The following is a 12389-nucleotide window of genomic DNA, read 5'->3' on the forward strand; positions in this document are numbered from 1 at the left end:
GGAAGAGATATGGCTGAAGGACAGGGCAGAGGCCAGGTTGGAGGGGCTTATAGGCCATGGTGCTGAATGTGGTTATTACTCTAAGGATGCTGGGAGCAATGAGGTGTGTCTGATTGGGGAGTGACCATTAGATCTGAATTTTAGAAACTCTGAGTTCTGGCTGTGATGTGAGGGTGGCTTTAGGGGGACATGCACTCTCCCAGGTGGAGCTAAGGAACACCAAGGCCGGCCGCATCCTGTCCCTGCCCTGTCTGGGGTTCCCACTGATGACTCATGCTCACTTACAAGCTGTCGAACTTGGGCAGGGGCTTACCTTGCCGGGCCTCAGTTTCCCCAGCTGTAAACTCAGGTTTCTTCATGCCTACCTCACAGGGGGAATCCAATACAAAGCACAAGGAGTCTCTTCCTGCTCCTTGTTACCACTGGTCCTGGTTTGGAGGAAGCATCTCCTTTTGGGGCCTCTGTTGGAGGGAGTTTAGGAGTTCAGTTCAACATGCCAGCTTGCCTCCCAAGGGGTTGCAGAGGGGTACAGCCTCCTCATGGAGCCCTGCAAGCTTATGGGTTCTGGCTGGGGCCAGTGCCTGCCCTTGGAGTTTGTTCTCAGTGCTCATTGGCTGCCATCCTTGTCCGGCTCCCAGAGTTTGGTTAATGAAATCTGCTCCTCCAGGACCTCATAAGGCCCGCCATAGGTCTGCCTTCAGTGGTGTCTCGTAGAAAAGGAGAGAACTGCAGGAAAGTGCTGGGAAGGCCCGGAGTGGGTTCAATCAGCAAGCACTGGTGACTCAGTTGGCCAGGCCTCCTGGATGTGTGAATAGCCTCCTGCCCACTCTACCTGCTCTCTGTGCCAATTCCTCTGCAAAGACCAGGGCAGGGGGATGGGGGTCTGCCTAGAAAAATTCCTAGTGTCTTTGGGCAAGTGCCTCTTTGCAAGGCTGCATAAAATTGGTGAGGCCCTGTGCCCCTTGGGTGGTGAGGCTAATAGGGGATGGTGAGAGTAGGAGCTGTTATAATTTGAGAGGGGAGATGCCAGCCTAGGATTTCTGTCCAAGGGCCTGGGCTCAATGAAGAAGCACACATGGGCTGCTGGGGTTCACATTTTCCAAGAGTTGGGTCTGTGGAATCTGGTTGGGGAGAAGGCCACAGGCTTCCTGCTATGCAAGTATTTCTGGGGAAAGGTACTAACAGAGATTGGGGGCCTGATATGGGCTAGACAGAATCACAGGCCTGTGACATGCCCTATTTAATCCTTATAGAAACCCTATCAATTCAGTACTATTGCTATCCCCATTTTATAGACGAGAAAACTGAGGCTGAGAAAGGTTAAGCACTGGCCAGAGGTCACACAGGATCAGGGTTCAAACCCGCTGTGCCTGCTGCCAAGGCCTGCATACCTCTAGGAGTAGCTTGAGAGCTGAACCAGAATTGGTCCCAGAGGCCAACTTCAGCAAAACCAAGGGTTAACTGCCAGTGGCCTCTCTGTCCCAAGCCTGCCATGCGCTCTCTTGCTTCTATCACCATGCAGTGCCGCCCAGCTCTCTCTTTCTCCAGTGTCCCCACAGGGCAGGTTGGCCACTTGGGAGTGCCCAGTGCCTGAGTGAGGCCAAAGGGACCTGTCTCCTGGCTCCCTCTTTCCCCCATGCAGGGAGCTGTGGGCTCCTTCAGAGCAGTTGTTGCTATGCAGCCTTGTTTATTCAAGGAGAGCCTGGCAGAGAGCAGGAGCACACCGCACGCCAGCAGCAGGGCCGGGGGCCGCCCCTGTGCTTGCACAGACAGGAGGCCTGCCATTCAGGGCTGCGAGGCTGGGCCGGGGCCAGGGCAGGCCAGGTGTGGGCCGCCCTGTCCATGCCTCCTTGGACCCACCAGCAGCATCATCTGCAGAGAGACCATGGAACCTGGATTCTTCCTGTGACAGGGATTTGGCCTCTGGATGGAGAAGTGAGAGGTGATGTGTTCACCAAGCTGTTTGTGGAGGGAGGGGAATGAGAGGCTGAGTCAGGACATCTGTAGTCCTTGGAGAGATGTCAAGGGCCTGATCTGGAGCAAGGACAAAGGGCGCGGTGATAGGAAAGTCATAATGCCATGAAACGGAAGTTGTGTGACTATGGAGAGGTCCCTTTCTCTCTCTGGGCCTTTCTGGAGGAGACGATTGGACTGTTGCTCTCTGAATTCTGTGAGCCAAGGAAGGGGGCCCTGCCCTGGGCTGTCCCCTCCCAGCCGTGGCCTCTGTCAGAGCTGTCTGTTTGGGGGTAAACCGCACGTAGCATGGGCACCCACCCAGCCAAAGCTCCCTGGGAGTGCCAAGGGCAATGGTGCCAGGAGGGATGGGGGGCACGCAGAGAGGAAGGCTCTGTGCTCCGGGGCAGTGGGGCGCCCAGGGGAAGTGCGGGCCCTGGAGGGGCTCTGCTCTGGATGCAGCTCTGACCCCAGTCTGACTGGCTGTGTGGACTTAGATGCTTTTCATTCTGAGCCTCAGTTTCCTCACCTGTAAAGTGGGCGCTAAGTAATGCTCCATTGGGGCTGCCTGTAAGGAGTGGAGACGGTAAGGACAGCCACCGGTGTGTTAGCCTCCGTGCTCAACAGAAACTACTTTGGTTGATGCCATTATTATTATGGCAGAGATGATCGTGCTCCTTCCCGGAACAGATTTCGGGTTCCTGAAACAAGGGTTTTGTGAACCTCTTCTTTAGGACGAGGACGCACGTTGGCTGGACACCTCGAAGGGCTGGTCTTTCCTCCAGGACCCTGGAAGGGACTGACCGGGCTGTGCTCTGTCAGTGCACCACTGAGGCGGGTGGTAGAGCATGGTGGTGCTCAGCCCCAGGCGGGGTGTGAAGGGGCAAGTAATCGGGACGGGCCTGAGCCAGGCAAGCCCTGCACTGCTCTCCACCAAGTCCTGGCAGGACGGGGCCCTGCAGCCTTCCAACCCCAGGCTGGCTGGCTCCCAGGACTGGCTCTGTCTCAGCCCCTGGAGCCTTCGCCTAGCAGATTCGAAGAAAGGAGAAAGTAGTGGGAGGAAGTATGGGGAGATGTCCAGCTGAGCTCTGGAGAGACCTGCCCCTGAAGGTCACCCATTGTCCCCAGGGCCACCTGAGAGACAGCAGACCCTGCTCACCTGCATGGATACTTGAAAGTTTATTATTTGTTTTATATACTCAACCTCTTGCAGACAGGAAGATGTATCAAATTCACAAACAACTTAAAGAAGCATTATAAAAGGAATGGGTAGCCACCACCCCCCAGGTCAAGAAATACACACTCACCTTCCTTTGAACTTTATAGAAACAGAATCACACTCTATAGGAGTCTTTTGCATCTGGCTTCTTTCACTAAACATTATGCTGTGGAGTCATCCATGGGGTTGCATAGAGCAGGAGTTTGTTCGTTTTCATTGCTGTGGAATATTCTGTGGCAGGAATCACTATGCTTTATTTCTCCATTTTCCTATTGATCATTAGGATTATTTCCAGATTTTGGCTGCTATGAACCTTCTCATACTTCTTTCTTGGTTCACATGTGCGAAGTTTTCTCTAGGGTAGATACCTAGGAGTGGACTTGCTGGGCATGGGGTTTGCACATGTTTAACTTTAGTTAATAAAGCCAGACTGCTTTCCCAAGTGACTGCCCGCTTGCTCCTCGCCAGCCGTGCGTGAGAACCCTGCTGCTCTCTGCATGTCATCAGCACTTGATATCATCTAGAATCTTAATTTTTGCTAGTCTTTGCAGACTGGTGGTGACATCTCGTTCTGATTTTAATTTGCATTTCCCTGACTACCAGGAGGTCAAGTACCTGAGTTTGCCTTTCTTCCTCCCCCCTTCCTTTCCTTTTGGGGGTCCCCTTTCCTGGTCTCCTCTCTCTTAGCCCTCCTGCTGTGCTCAGTTTCCCAACCTCCATTTTTCTGTCTGTCCTCCCGGCCCCTCTGTCTCTGTCCCTATCCTCCCAGTCTCCTTCAGACACCAGTCACTTATCCATGTTATTTCTCTGTCGTTGATCCTTGAGCTGCATATCTGGGCTCCAGAACAGCTGTTTGGAAGTCTAAGATTTCCACTTTGTCTTTGCTTCAAAGTTTCTGGTTCTTGGCCCAACTTGCATCCCTTCCCGGGCCTTGGATTTCCCTTTAATAAAATGAAGATGGAAAGAAAATGGCCCTCCACAGAAACCATTTCAGTTTCCCAGGTAAAACCTGGCATATGCCCTGGAGTGGCTCATGGAAGTTTCTAGCTCTTGGAAGAGGAGAGATTCGGTTTTCTCCTGGGGCCTTTGGAAAAAGGTCTGACGTATTCTGAGCTTCTTGCAGGGAAACTTTTGTCAAAAGCCCTTTTCAGAAATGTGACAGACATTTAGATGCTAGGCATGGCCAAAACAACTTTGCTGAGTCTCTGGAAAAGATGCTGTATTTCTTCCCTGTCCCTTCTGGTCCTCTGCTACCTGTAAGTGTTCACAGACTGTGGTTTGAAGATTGGAGCTCCTGCTACTGACAGGGCTCCCTGGACAGCCAAACCATGCAGAAAGCCTTCTAGGAGACAGTGGGACAGGCCACTTTTGGGTTGAGACCCCAGGATGATAATCTAGGACAACTCAGACCATGATGGTGGAAATCTCCCCTTCTTCTCTTTCACCTCCCCCCCACCCCCAAACTCAGGCTGAGCTATTAGAAACAGAAGTCCATATAGCTCAGCTGTGTGGATTTAAAAACCTTTGGTTTCTTGACCATGAGATGTGCCCTGTCCTGGGAGCACGTTATGATGGAGGCACTAATGTCTGAGATAAGAAGGGAGCGCTTGGAGCATTTCCCAGCGAGGTAGTGCTTGAACTGTTCTTCTAAGTGTCCTGTCCCAGCCTCCCCGCTGCCTCCTGTGCACCCCAGAAAACTCATGCCGTGGAAGGATATCCTGGTCCACCAGGGGGCCCCTCCATTTTGCCACCCAGCCTTAGCCAGGCCTCTGCCGCTTCTTGCCCCAGAGACTTTCAAAAAGGACATTTTCCCTGTCTTTAGACATCTGAACACACACGGTAAAATAGTTATTAAACAAACAATAATATTAATAGCCACTGTTTATTGAGTGCTTGCTAGGGGTCAGACATAGTATTAAATGTTGTTCATGTTTTATTGACTACTCTTAATAACCTTGTGAGATAGATATTATTCTGTCCCCTTTGTGGTTAAATGCAGGCCTGGGGATGTTTAGAACTGTGCTGTGCTCAGAGAAGCTTAGCTGTGTGACGTCACACAGCCAGCAGGTGGAAGAATTTAGTCCGAGTCCGTTGACTCTTAAATGCACACTCTGAAATGCTGTGCTCTACCACGGTCAAGAGCAGAGTAGCTCGCTGGCCTTAATCTAGGTACTTAACCTCTCTGAGCCTCAATCTTCTTGTCTATAAAATGAGGGCAACAACATCTGTCTTGTTACTCTGTTCCAAAGTTAAATGGCATAGTATTTGGCGGCACCTAGACCAGGGCTTGCATAGCAGCAAGGAACTGAGAAATGGTAGTTTCCTTCACTTAGTTTCTTCTCAACAAGACTGTCTGGAAAGACGTGCTTTCATTTTGATTTCTTCATTCATGCTACACAACAGTTACTGAGTTATTACTATGTGCCAGGCACTGTGTTTGGCCCGTTGTCTGCATTTCTATAAATTCCCATGGGCCTGGGAACTGCCATCTTACTGTCGGGAGGACAGATGGCTTACAGGAGTATTGATGCCATCTAATGCCATGGCAGGGGAGATGGTATCTGCAGCCACCAGTGGATGTATCTCCAAAGCTGCTCAAGGGGCTCAGGACAGGCCAGTTATGGGGAGGGGGTGGGGTGTGAATCTCTGTGCACTGCCTTCCTGCCGGCCCATGTACCAGTCATAGCTGGAGCCAGGAGCGTGAGTGGGGAGCTCTTGGGTCCCCCTCACAGTGGGTCTGGTGGGACCCTCCCAGTTTGGGTAGAGGTGGCTCTTGGGACTGCCAGCTCCAGCAGTGGCCAAGTCCTTATGCAGAAGATGAGAGCAAATCAGCCCTGGTCCAGGCTAACAAAGATGGAGGCATCTGGCTGGGGCTGGGTAGGAAAGGAGTAGAATTGTTATCTTCTGGGTTCAGAATACACTGTGTTCTCCTGAGTCCAGCTCTCACGCCAGCAGTCTTACCTCCTACTTCAAGGACAATAGTAAGACCTTCCAACCTGGCCTTTCTCACCTTCCTGCCACCTCTCCCTGGAACCCCGTCAGCTGCTCTTCTCCCTGTCCAGTCAGCTCTGGGATCCTGCTCCGACAGTTCCCATTCCTCCTTCCACATCTCCAGCCGTTCCCCTTCTCCTGGCTATTTCCCTCCTCCTATGAATACGCTCTAGTAATTCCTACCCTTAAAAACACAGAGAACAAACAAGCAAACAACACAAACTTTATCTACCCATTACTCCTCCCCAGCCAACACCCAATCTTTCTCTTCCCTTTCTCATCCACCATTTCCAGAGTGACCTCCGGGTCCCCACGTGCACAGAAATGGCTCTCACTAACCTTCTGGATGATTCAGTCCCTAATATTCACAGCCAATGGGTTCTTTCCAGTTCTTACCCACCTGACCTTTCTGCTGAGTTGACCCTTCTGCTCACTCTGTACTCTCCTGGCTTTCCTGGCACCCAGCCCCTGGCCTCCCTGACTCAGCCCCATTGCTTTGGGCATTCTCTTGTGGCCAGGTCTTCCCACTGACAGTGTTTACGCTCGTGGCGTCAATCGCTGTCTGATTACTGGGGATTTCGAGGCATGTGACTCTAGTCCAGACCCCCCACTGCTCTGGAGCTTCAGACCTGCTGCCTTCTGGATGCCTTCACCGGGTGTCCTGGAGCAGCCACACACTGAACTGCCCAAACCAGGACTCTGTCTCTCCCAGGCTGGCTCCTCCCCCTGTTCACTGCCCTGTTCTCCAGGTCCCCACAGCAGAACACAGACTCGGTCTAGACTCCCCCCAACTCTCCTTATCGAATCAGTCTGTAAATCCTGTTGACTTGCCTCCTATATATTTCTCAGGCCTGCTCCTTCCCTCAGTTTGAACCACCTCTGTCCTGAATCACACTCTTACCTTCTTTCTCCAGGATTATTTCCAGAGCCTCCTGCCCCATCCACCCAAACCTGTCCTCCTCCTGCAGCTGCTGTGAGCTTTGTTCATTGCAAGAACACTAATGCCACTGGGTTAGGGTGACTTGTAGGGGCCAGACTCAGTATGAAGTGACTATTGTATTTTATTGAATACAGTATTGAAGTGGCATGGATGTTATCTCTATTTTTTGCAGTTAAAAAAACGGGGGCTCAGAGATGTTCGGTAACATGCCTGTGTCACATAGCTCACCGGCCCTGGAATTTAGTCTTAATCGCCTTTGTATCCTCATACCTAGCATATAGTTGAATGAGTGAATGGATCTCAGACTTTCAGTTATAGATGGAAGCCAGGAGGTCAGAGGCTACTAGGTCACCTGAGAACATCAGGAGTTTTCCCTGGAGGGCTATAGGATGGCTGGCTCAGGTGGGGCGGGGGGTGCTATGCGGAGGGGTGAGATATGTGTGTGCTGAGCAGAGGGGTCTGTGGTGACTCTTTGCCTTCAGGGAGACAGCCTGGGGCACAGGGAGGAGTGTGCTATCCAGTCTGAACTGTGCAGGGGCTGGTGGCAAATCTTTGTTACGTCACATTTTTTTCTGTGCCTAGTCCTGAGGCTGGGCTAGTGGTATCTAATTTTCATTCCTAAAATTTTGTTAAAGGCCCTCCTTCCCTAGGAAGTCCCTCCCGGGTCCCCCTCGAGGGGTCTATGTGAAAACATAGGTCAGATAATGTCCCACCTCTCCTTGAACAGTCTGTAGAGTTCCCGGCCCTCATCCGTCTTCCCAGGCTCGGCTGCTCGCTCCCTCGTGCCTTGACCAGTCTCCTCAGCCGGGAATGCCTTTCCCACGTCCCTGCCCACATACATCCTGCTTCCTTCCAGGCCCAGTGAGGTTGCAGCTTTTCTGTGTAGGGTCTCCAGGTGACTCACCGGCAGCGCTGCCAGTCTCCCTGTGTGCCCATCTCTGCCAGGCCTGCCTGCGTGCGTTCTGCCAGGCATTGCAGTGAGCATTTGCTTAGCAGCACAGAATTACGGGTGAGAACTGCAGGCAGCCAAAGGTCCATCGAGTCTGCCCTTCTTACTCCATGGACACATCTGACTCCTCCTCATGAGGACTGCCTTTGTCACCCGGGTCTGTCTTGTAGGAATGGGGGACCAGCCTGTCTTAGCGCCAAAGATCGCGTGGGGGGCCCGTGTGAGCATGTGTGTGGGGAGAAGGGAGGCAGAAGAGCTCAGACCTGACATCCCTGGGCAATTGCTTTGTACCAGCAATGGTTCTAAATGATTTTCATACGGGACCTCATTTAATTCTAACAATATCCTTTATTAGGTTATGTTTTTTTCAGATGAAGAAACCAAGGTTCCAAGGAATTAAATAAGTTTCCCAAGTTCATACAAGAGGGTCAAGGGCAAGTCACCAACCCCGCTGTCTGACCCCAAAGCCAAAGTTCTAGGAGCCCTGAGGGGGGCGTGGGGATGGATGCCCCCTGGGGCGTGGGGACGGCAGGAGTGCCTAGATCTGAGCGTCTCTTCAGAGTGGGAGTGTTTCCACGGGAGACATATTTTTGGGTTCAGAAACAAAGTTTGTGAGCTCTGCTCATCTTCCCCTCCTCCCTTTCTCTTCTCACCTTGATGTGGGCACTATTGTTCCCACCAAACGCGTCTGAGGGGACGATAACTCAGAATTACTGGAACTGACATCTTTCAGGTGTCTTTTAAAGGAGAAGTGGACAGTGTCACAGCCACATGGAAAGAAGCTTCGGGTGCAGCAGCCCCTGGGAGGGTGGGGGGGGGCTAGGTCTCAGGATCGGGGCCCTTCTCCTCCCTGCTCTCCCTGCTCTGATCCTTCCTCCCTCCTCAGGGCCTCTCCCTGGCCCTCCTGTCCAAGGGCTGTTCTCTCAGGACTGGGTTCTGTCCAGCTCCCATGGAAGCAAGGTGGACGTGGAGAGAGCACTGGCTCCCTATAGGCTGTGCAAGGCACTGAGGCGGTTGGGATTTTGGCCTTAAGGGTGACATTCTGTACTGGGCCAGTCCTAACTTTTGTTTCCTTTCCACTTGAAACCTGAGTCCCCTCTGTCACCTTTCTTCATTCCTGTGGTGCCGGTCACCATGGGACCTTGTAGTCATAACTTTAGTGGAAGGAGTGGACAACAGTCAGTTACCGCAGACTGCCCATTCCCTGAGCTGGGAAACTGAGGCCGCGGGTGGAGGAGCCAACCAACTGGGGCAATGCATAGCATCAGAGAGAGGGTAGACTCCTAGTCCCCATAGGGGACAGTCACTCCTGGGTGCCCAGAAAGTGCTGGGTGCAAACAGGGGCTCAGTGAATTGTGCCTCGGGGGCCATGGGCTAAGTACTAAACCCCAAAACTTTGTCCACATTTGGGCTGGAATTTCTGATTCTAATTTTTATAGTCTGGACATGAATCTTTAAGTTCCCACCAGATGCTGGGGCTGAGAGATTTTCCTGGGGAGGTGCCGTCCATTGCTTTCATGTAAGACATGGTTGTTTGTCCTCGGGCAGGTGCCTAGGGGATCCCGCACAGGAGACCCTGAGGCCTGAGAGGTCACAGGTGTAGATGCAGGCAGGGCAGACCTAAAAGGGGCTCTGCTTGCCAGGATGCCTTAGAAGGCTGTGCAGCAGATCTAGGCTGCCTTTCTGCACCGCTGGTGTTCCTCAGGGCATGGAGTCATGTGGGCTGTCTTGGCAGGCGGCCACTCTGCCCGTGCGGGAGTTTCTGGTGGGTGGGGGCAGTCTTGTTCAGAAGGCCCTTTGCAGTAGAGGTGACCCCTGAAACTTATGCTCTCTGTATTCTCAGGCAGCTCAGAATCTTCTCTTTAGACCCCTGGAGAGTGAGCACTTTGGGGAAACTGAGGTAGCAATAGCCCCTCTGACAGCCAAAGGTGAGCAATAGGGCTGGGATCTTATTATAAAGTGAATCTGAACTATATGGCCCAAGAGTTCTCAGTCCTGTTTGAACATCAGAATCACTCAGGAGTGAAGGAAAAGAAGAAACAAAACCTAAAAGACCCCTGTGGCCTACTCCCTAAAAGACTAATTCAGTGGGGGCCTGAGGTGGGGACTTAGAATCTGTCGTTTCAATTGGTTCCCAGTTGATTCTGAGTCGTAGCTGAGGTTGAGAACAAGAGCCGTAGCTAAATATCGCTTGTCTACATATAATTTGCATAGAAAGTCTATACTCTGGTTAGTTCTGCATAGCAAGAGGTTGTGGGGCCCTCAGCTGTCACTGTCCCCAAAGGTCTCCAGCTTGTTTGCTTTAATTCAGCCGTGGAAGGTTTGTCCCCTCCTGGAAAACTCCTGCTGGGCTTTGCGGGAAGCAGCCGCCTTGCCTCTCTCTGGTCTCTTTTCCTGCTCACTAGGATGAGGGGTGGGGTGTTGGAACCTGTGAAGTAGAAGCTTCTGCCGCCCTGCTCAGGGGAAGTGCTACGTCTCATGGACAGTCCTGACTGCGTGGCCCTACCACGTGGCCAAATCCTTATCCCCGAGGTCAGCAGACAGGTTGTTGTCTTCTCCCTTGGTTGTGAGGAAAACTCTCCTCAGACAGAGAACCGAGCGGCTTGAGGTTGAAGCAGGGAGACCAGGCAAAGGCTGCAATGGAATCTCTGTTTGGCCAGAAGTGTTGCTAGGAGCTGCTCTGCCTCCTGGGGCCTGGGTGGGGACGGTGGCAGGCTGGTTTCCAGAAGGAAGGCAGGTTCTTTCAGTTCTTGAGTTGGGATTTCTTGCTCAGCCAAAGGGAGTTGGCGCTGCGTCCCACCCTGTACCCAGATGATATCTCGAAGGAGCTACTCTTGAGTAGAAATTGGTGGCCTTTTAGATGTAGCTGTGGCCTTTTCCTCTGATTTAATCACCAATCGGCTCTGGCCGTCCATCTCCCTACCTGTCAGGGTAAAAGTGGGTCACCATTATCTCAGCAAAGAATTTAAACAGTTGTGTAAAGTCACAGAGTCTGTGGTGAGACCCTTGTCACATTGAAAGAGAATTAAGTTAGGTCAAGGGCAATAGCCAGTGACTGTCCCCAGAGGATTAAGGAAGGCTTGGAGAAGGCGTGGAGTGGTCAAGCGGTTAGCCACAGGACAATGAAATGACTGAGAGAGTCATAGGTTTGGCTTGGTCAGTGAGGTGAGAATGAGGGCCAAGGGCATCAGGCAGATAAACACAGGTGCGTCCTGAAAGAAAACAAGAGAGCTGGTTCCTGGGAGACGCCACCCGATACCTGAGTGACACTCGCATCACACAGCTCGGCGTTCGCCATGAGCTTCCAGGGCAGCCAGTGGAGTAACAGGGTTGTGAGGAACATAGACACTGATGGAGAACCAGTGTCAGGCTCCCCCTTGATAAATTCCACCATCCCTCAGGCCCTAGGTTGTCCATATCAAAGCCAGCGGTGAAGCCACGTTCGTGGGTTTCACTGACACTCTTCATAATGAACTGGGCCGCAGGCACGTGGCCTTGGCACCTGGAAAATGTAAAGTGTCCGAGAAAGTCCAAACATCAGAAAAGAAGTGTCCTTTGGTCCAGTAGCAGGTTTCCTCACTACAGAATGCTGTATTTTGCTCCTGACAGGCTTCCTGTGACACGTGGGGAAAGTATTTGTTATTTGTGTGAACTGACTTCTCTCTGCCCCTCCTATCAGAGGTCCCTGGATGTTTGTAAGTTGGGGACCTCGGACCCCCTAGGACTGTACTCACACCCCGAGAAGTAGCTGCTGCCTCTGGACAACCTCCCAGGCACCTTCTGTACCCAGGGCATGGGCACCCGTGACACTGTCCCCCCAGGTAAGGGACACCAAGTGAGGCCAGGCAGCAGGCTCTTCCTTGGACTCACCTGGGGACTGGGCTCTGCCTGGGAGATGCCCCCAGGCGGTGGGCCCTTCCATCCCGGCCCAGCTCTCTGTGGGCTGGCGCTGCGCCTCCCTGCTCACTTGCTGTCCAGGGGTTCCCTGGCCTGGGGAGGGGCTCAGAGTGTTCTAGTGACTCTGCCTGAGCTTTGCCTCCACTCTCTGAGCTGGTGGGCTGGCTGAGGGGCTGCCCTGTTCTGTGGTGGGAGAATGAAGACGGCAGAGGACCTTGGCCCAGGGCCTCAGGGAGGGTTGTATGTCTGTCTCCTCAGCTGACGAGGCAGGAGAGTGAGTGCTATGTGTGTGGCTCAATGTCAGGAGATGGGGTGGCAGGCCTGGTGCTGCCTCTGGGAACTGGGAGTTTCCTTTGGAGAGTGAGGGGGTTGAAGGGTCCTACCCCAGATGGGATGGGTGCTTGTGAGGTGGGGAGTTGCTGTTCCCTGGGGAGGCTGGA

General features: G+C 52.7%; 1 protein-coding gene across 2 annotated transcripts in view; it reads left to right on the plus strand.

Moving 5' to 3' along the window:
• Positions 1 to 1616: 1616 nt before the first annotated feature.
• TOGARAM2 (TOG array regulator of axonemal microtubules 2) overlaps positions 1617 to 12389 on the plus strand; it is a 48548-nt gene continuing 37775 nt past the window's right edge. For both annotated transcript variants that reach the window (XR_012496297.1, XM_019735263.2), the window contains exon 1: positions 1617 to 1942. Coding sequence is in view for 1 of the 2 variants with exons in the window: in XM_019735263.2 (XP_019590822.2) it covers positions 1843 to 1942 (100 nt within the window). In the remaining variant the exon portion in view is untranslated. The remainder of the gene's footprint in view (positions 1943 to 12389) is intronic.

Source organism: Rhinolophus sinicus, linkage group LG05 (genome assembly GCF_036562045.2).
Source record: "Rhinolophus sinicus isolate RSC01 linkage group LG05, ASM3656204v1, whole genome shotgun sequence".
NCBI lineage: Eukaryota > Metazoa > Chordata > Mammalia > Chiroptera > Rhinolophidae > Rhinolophus > Rhinolophus sinicus.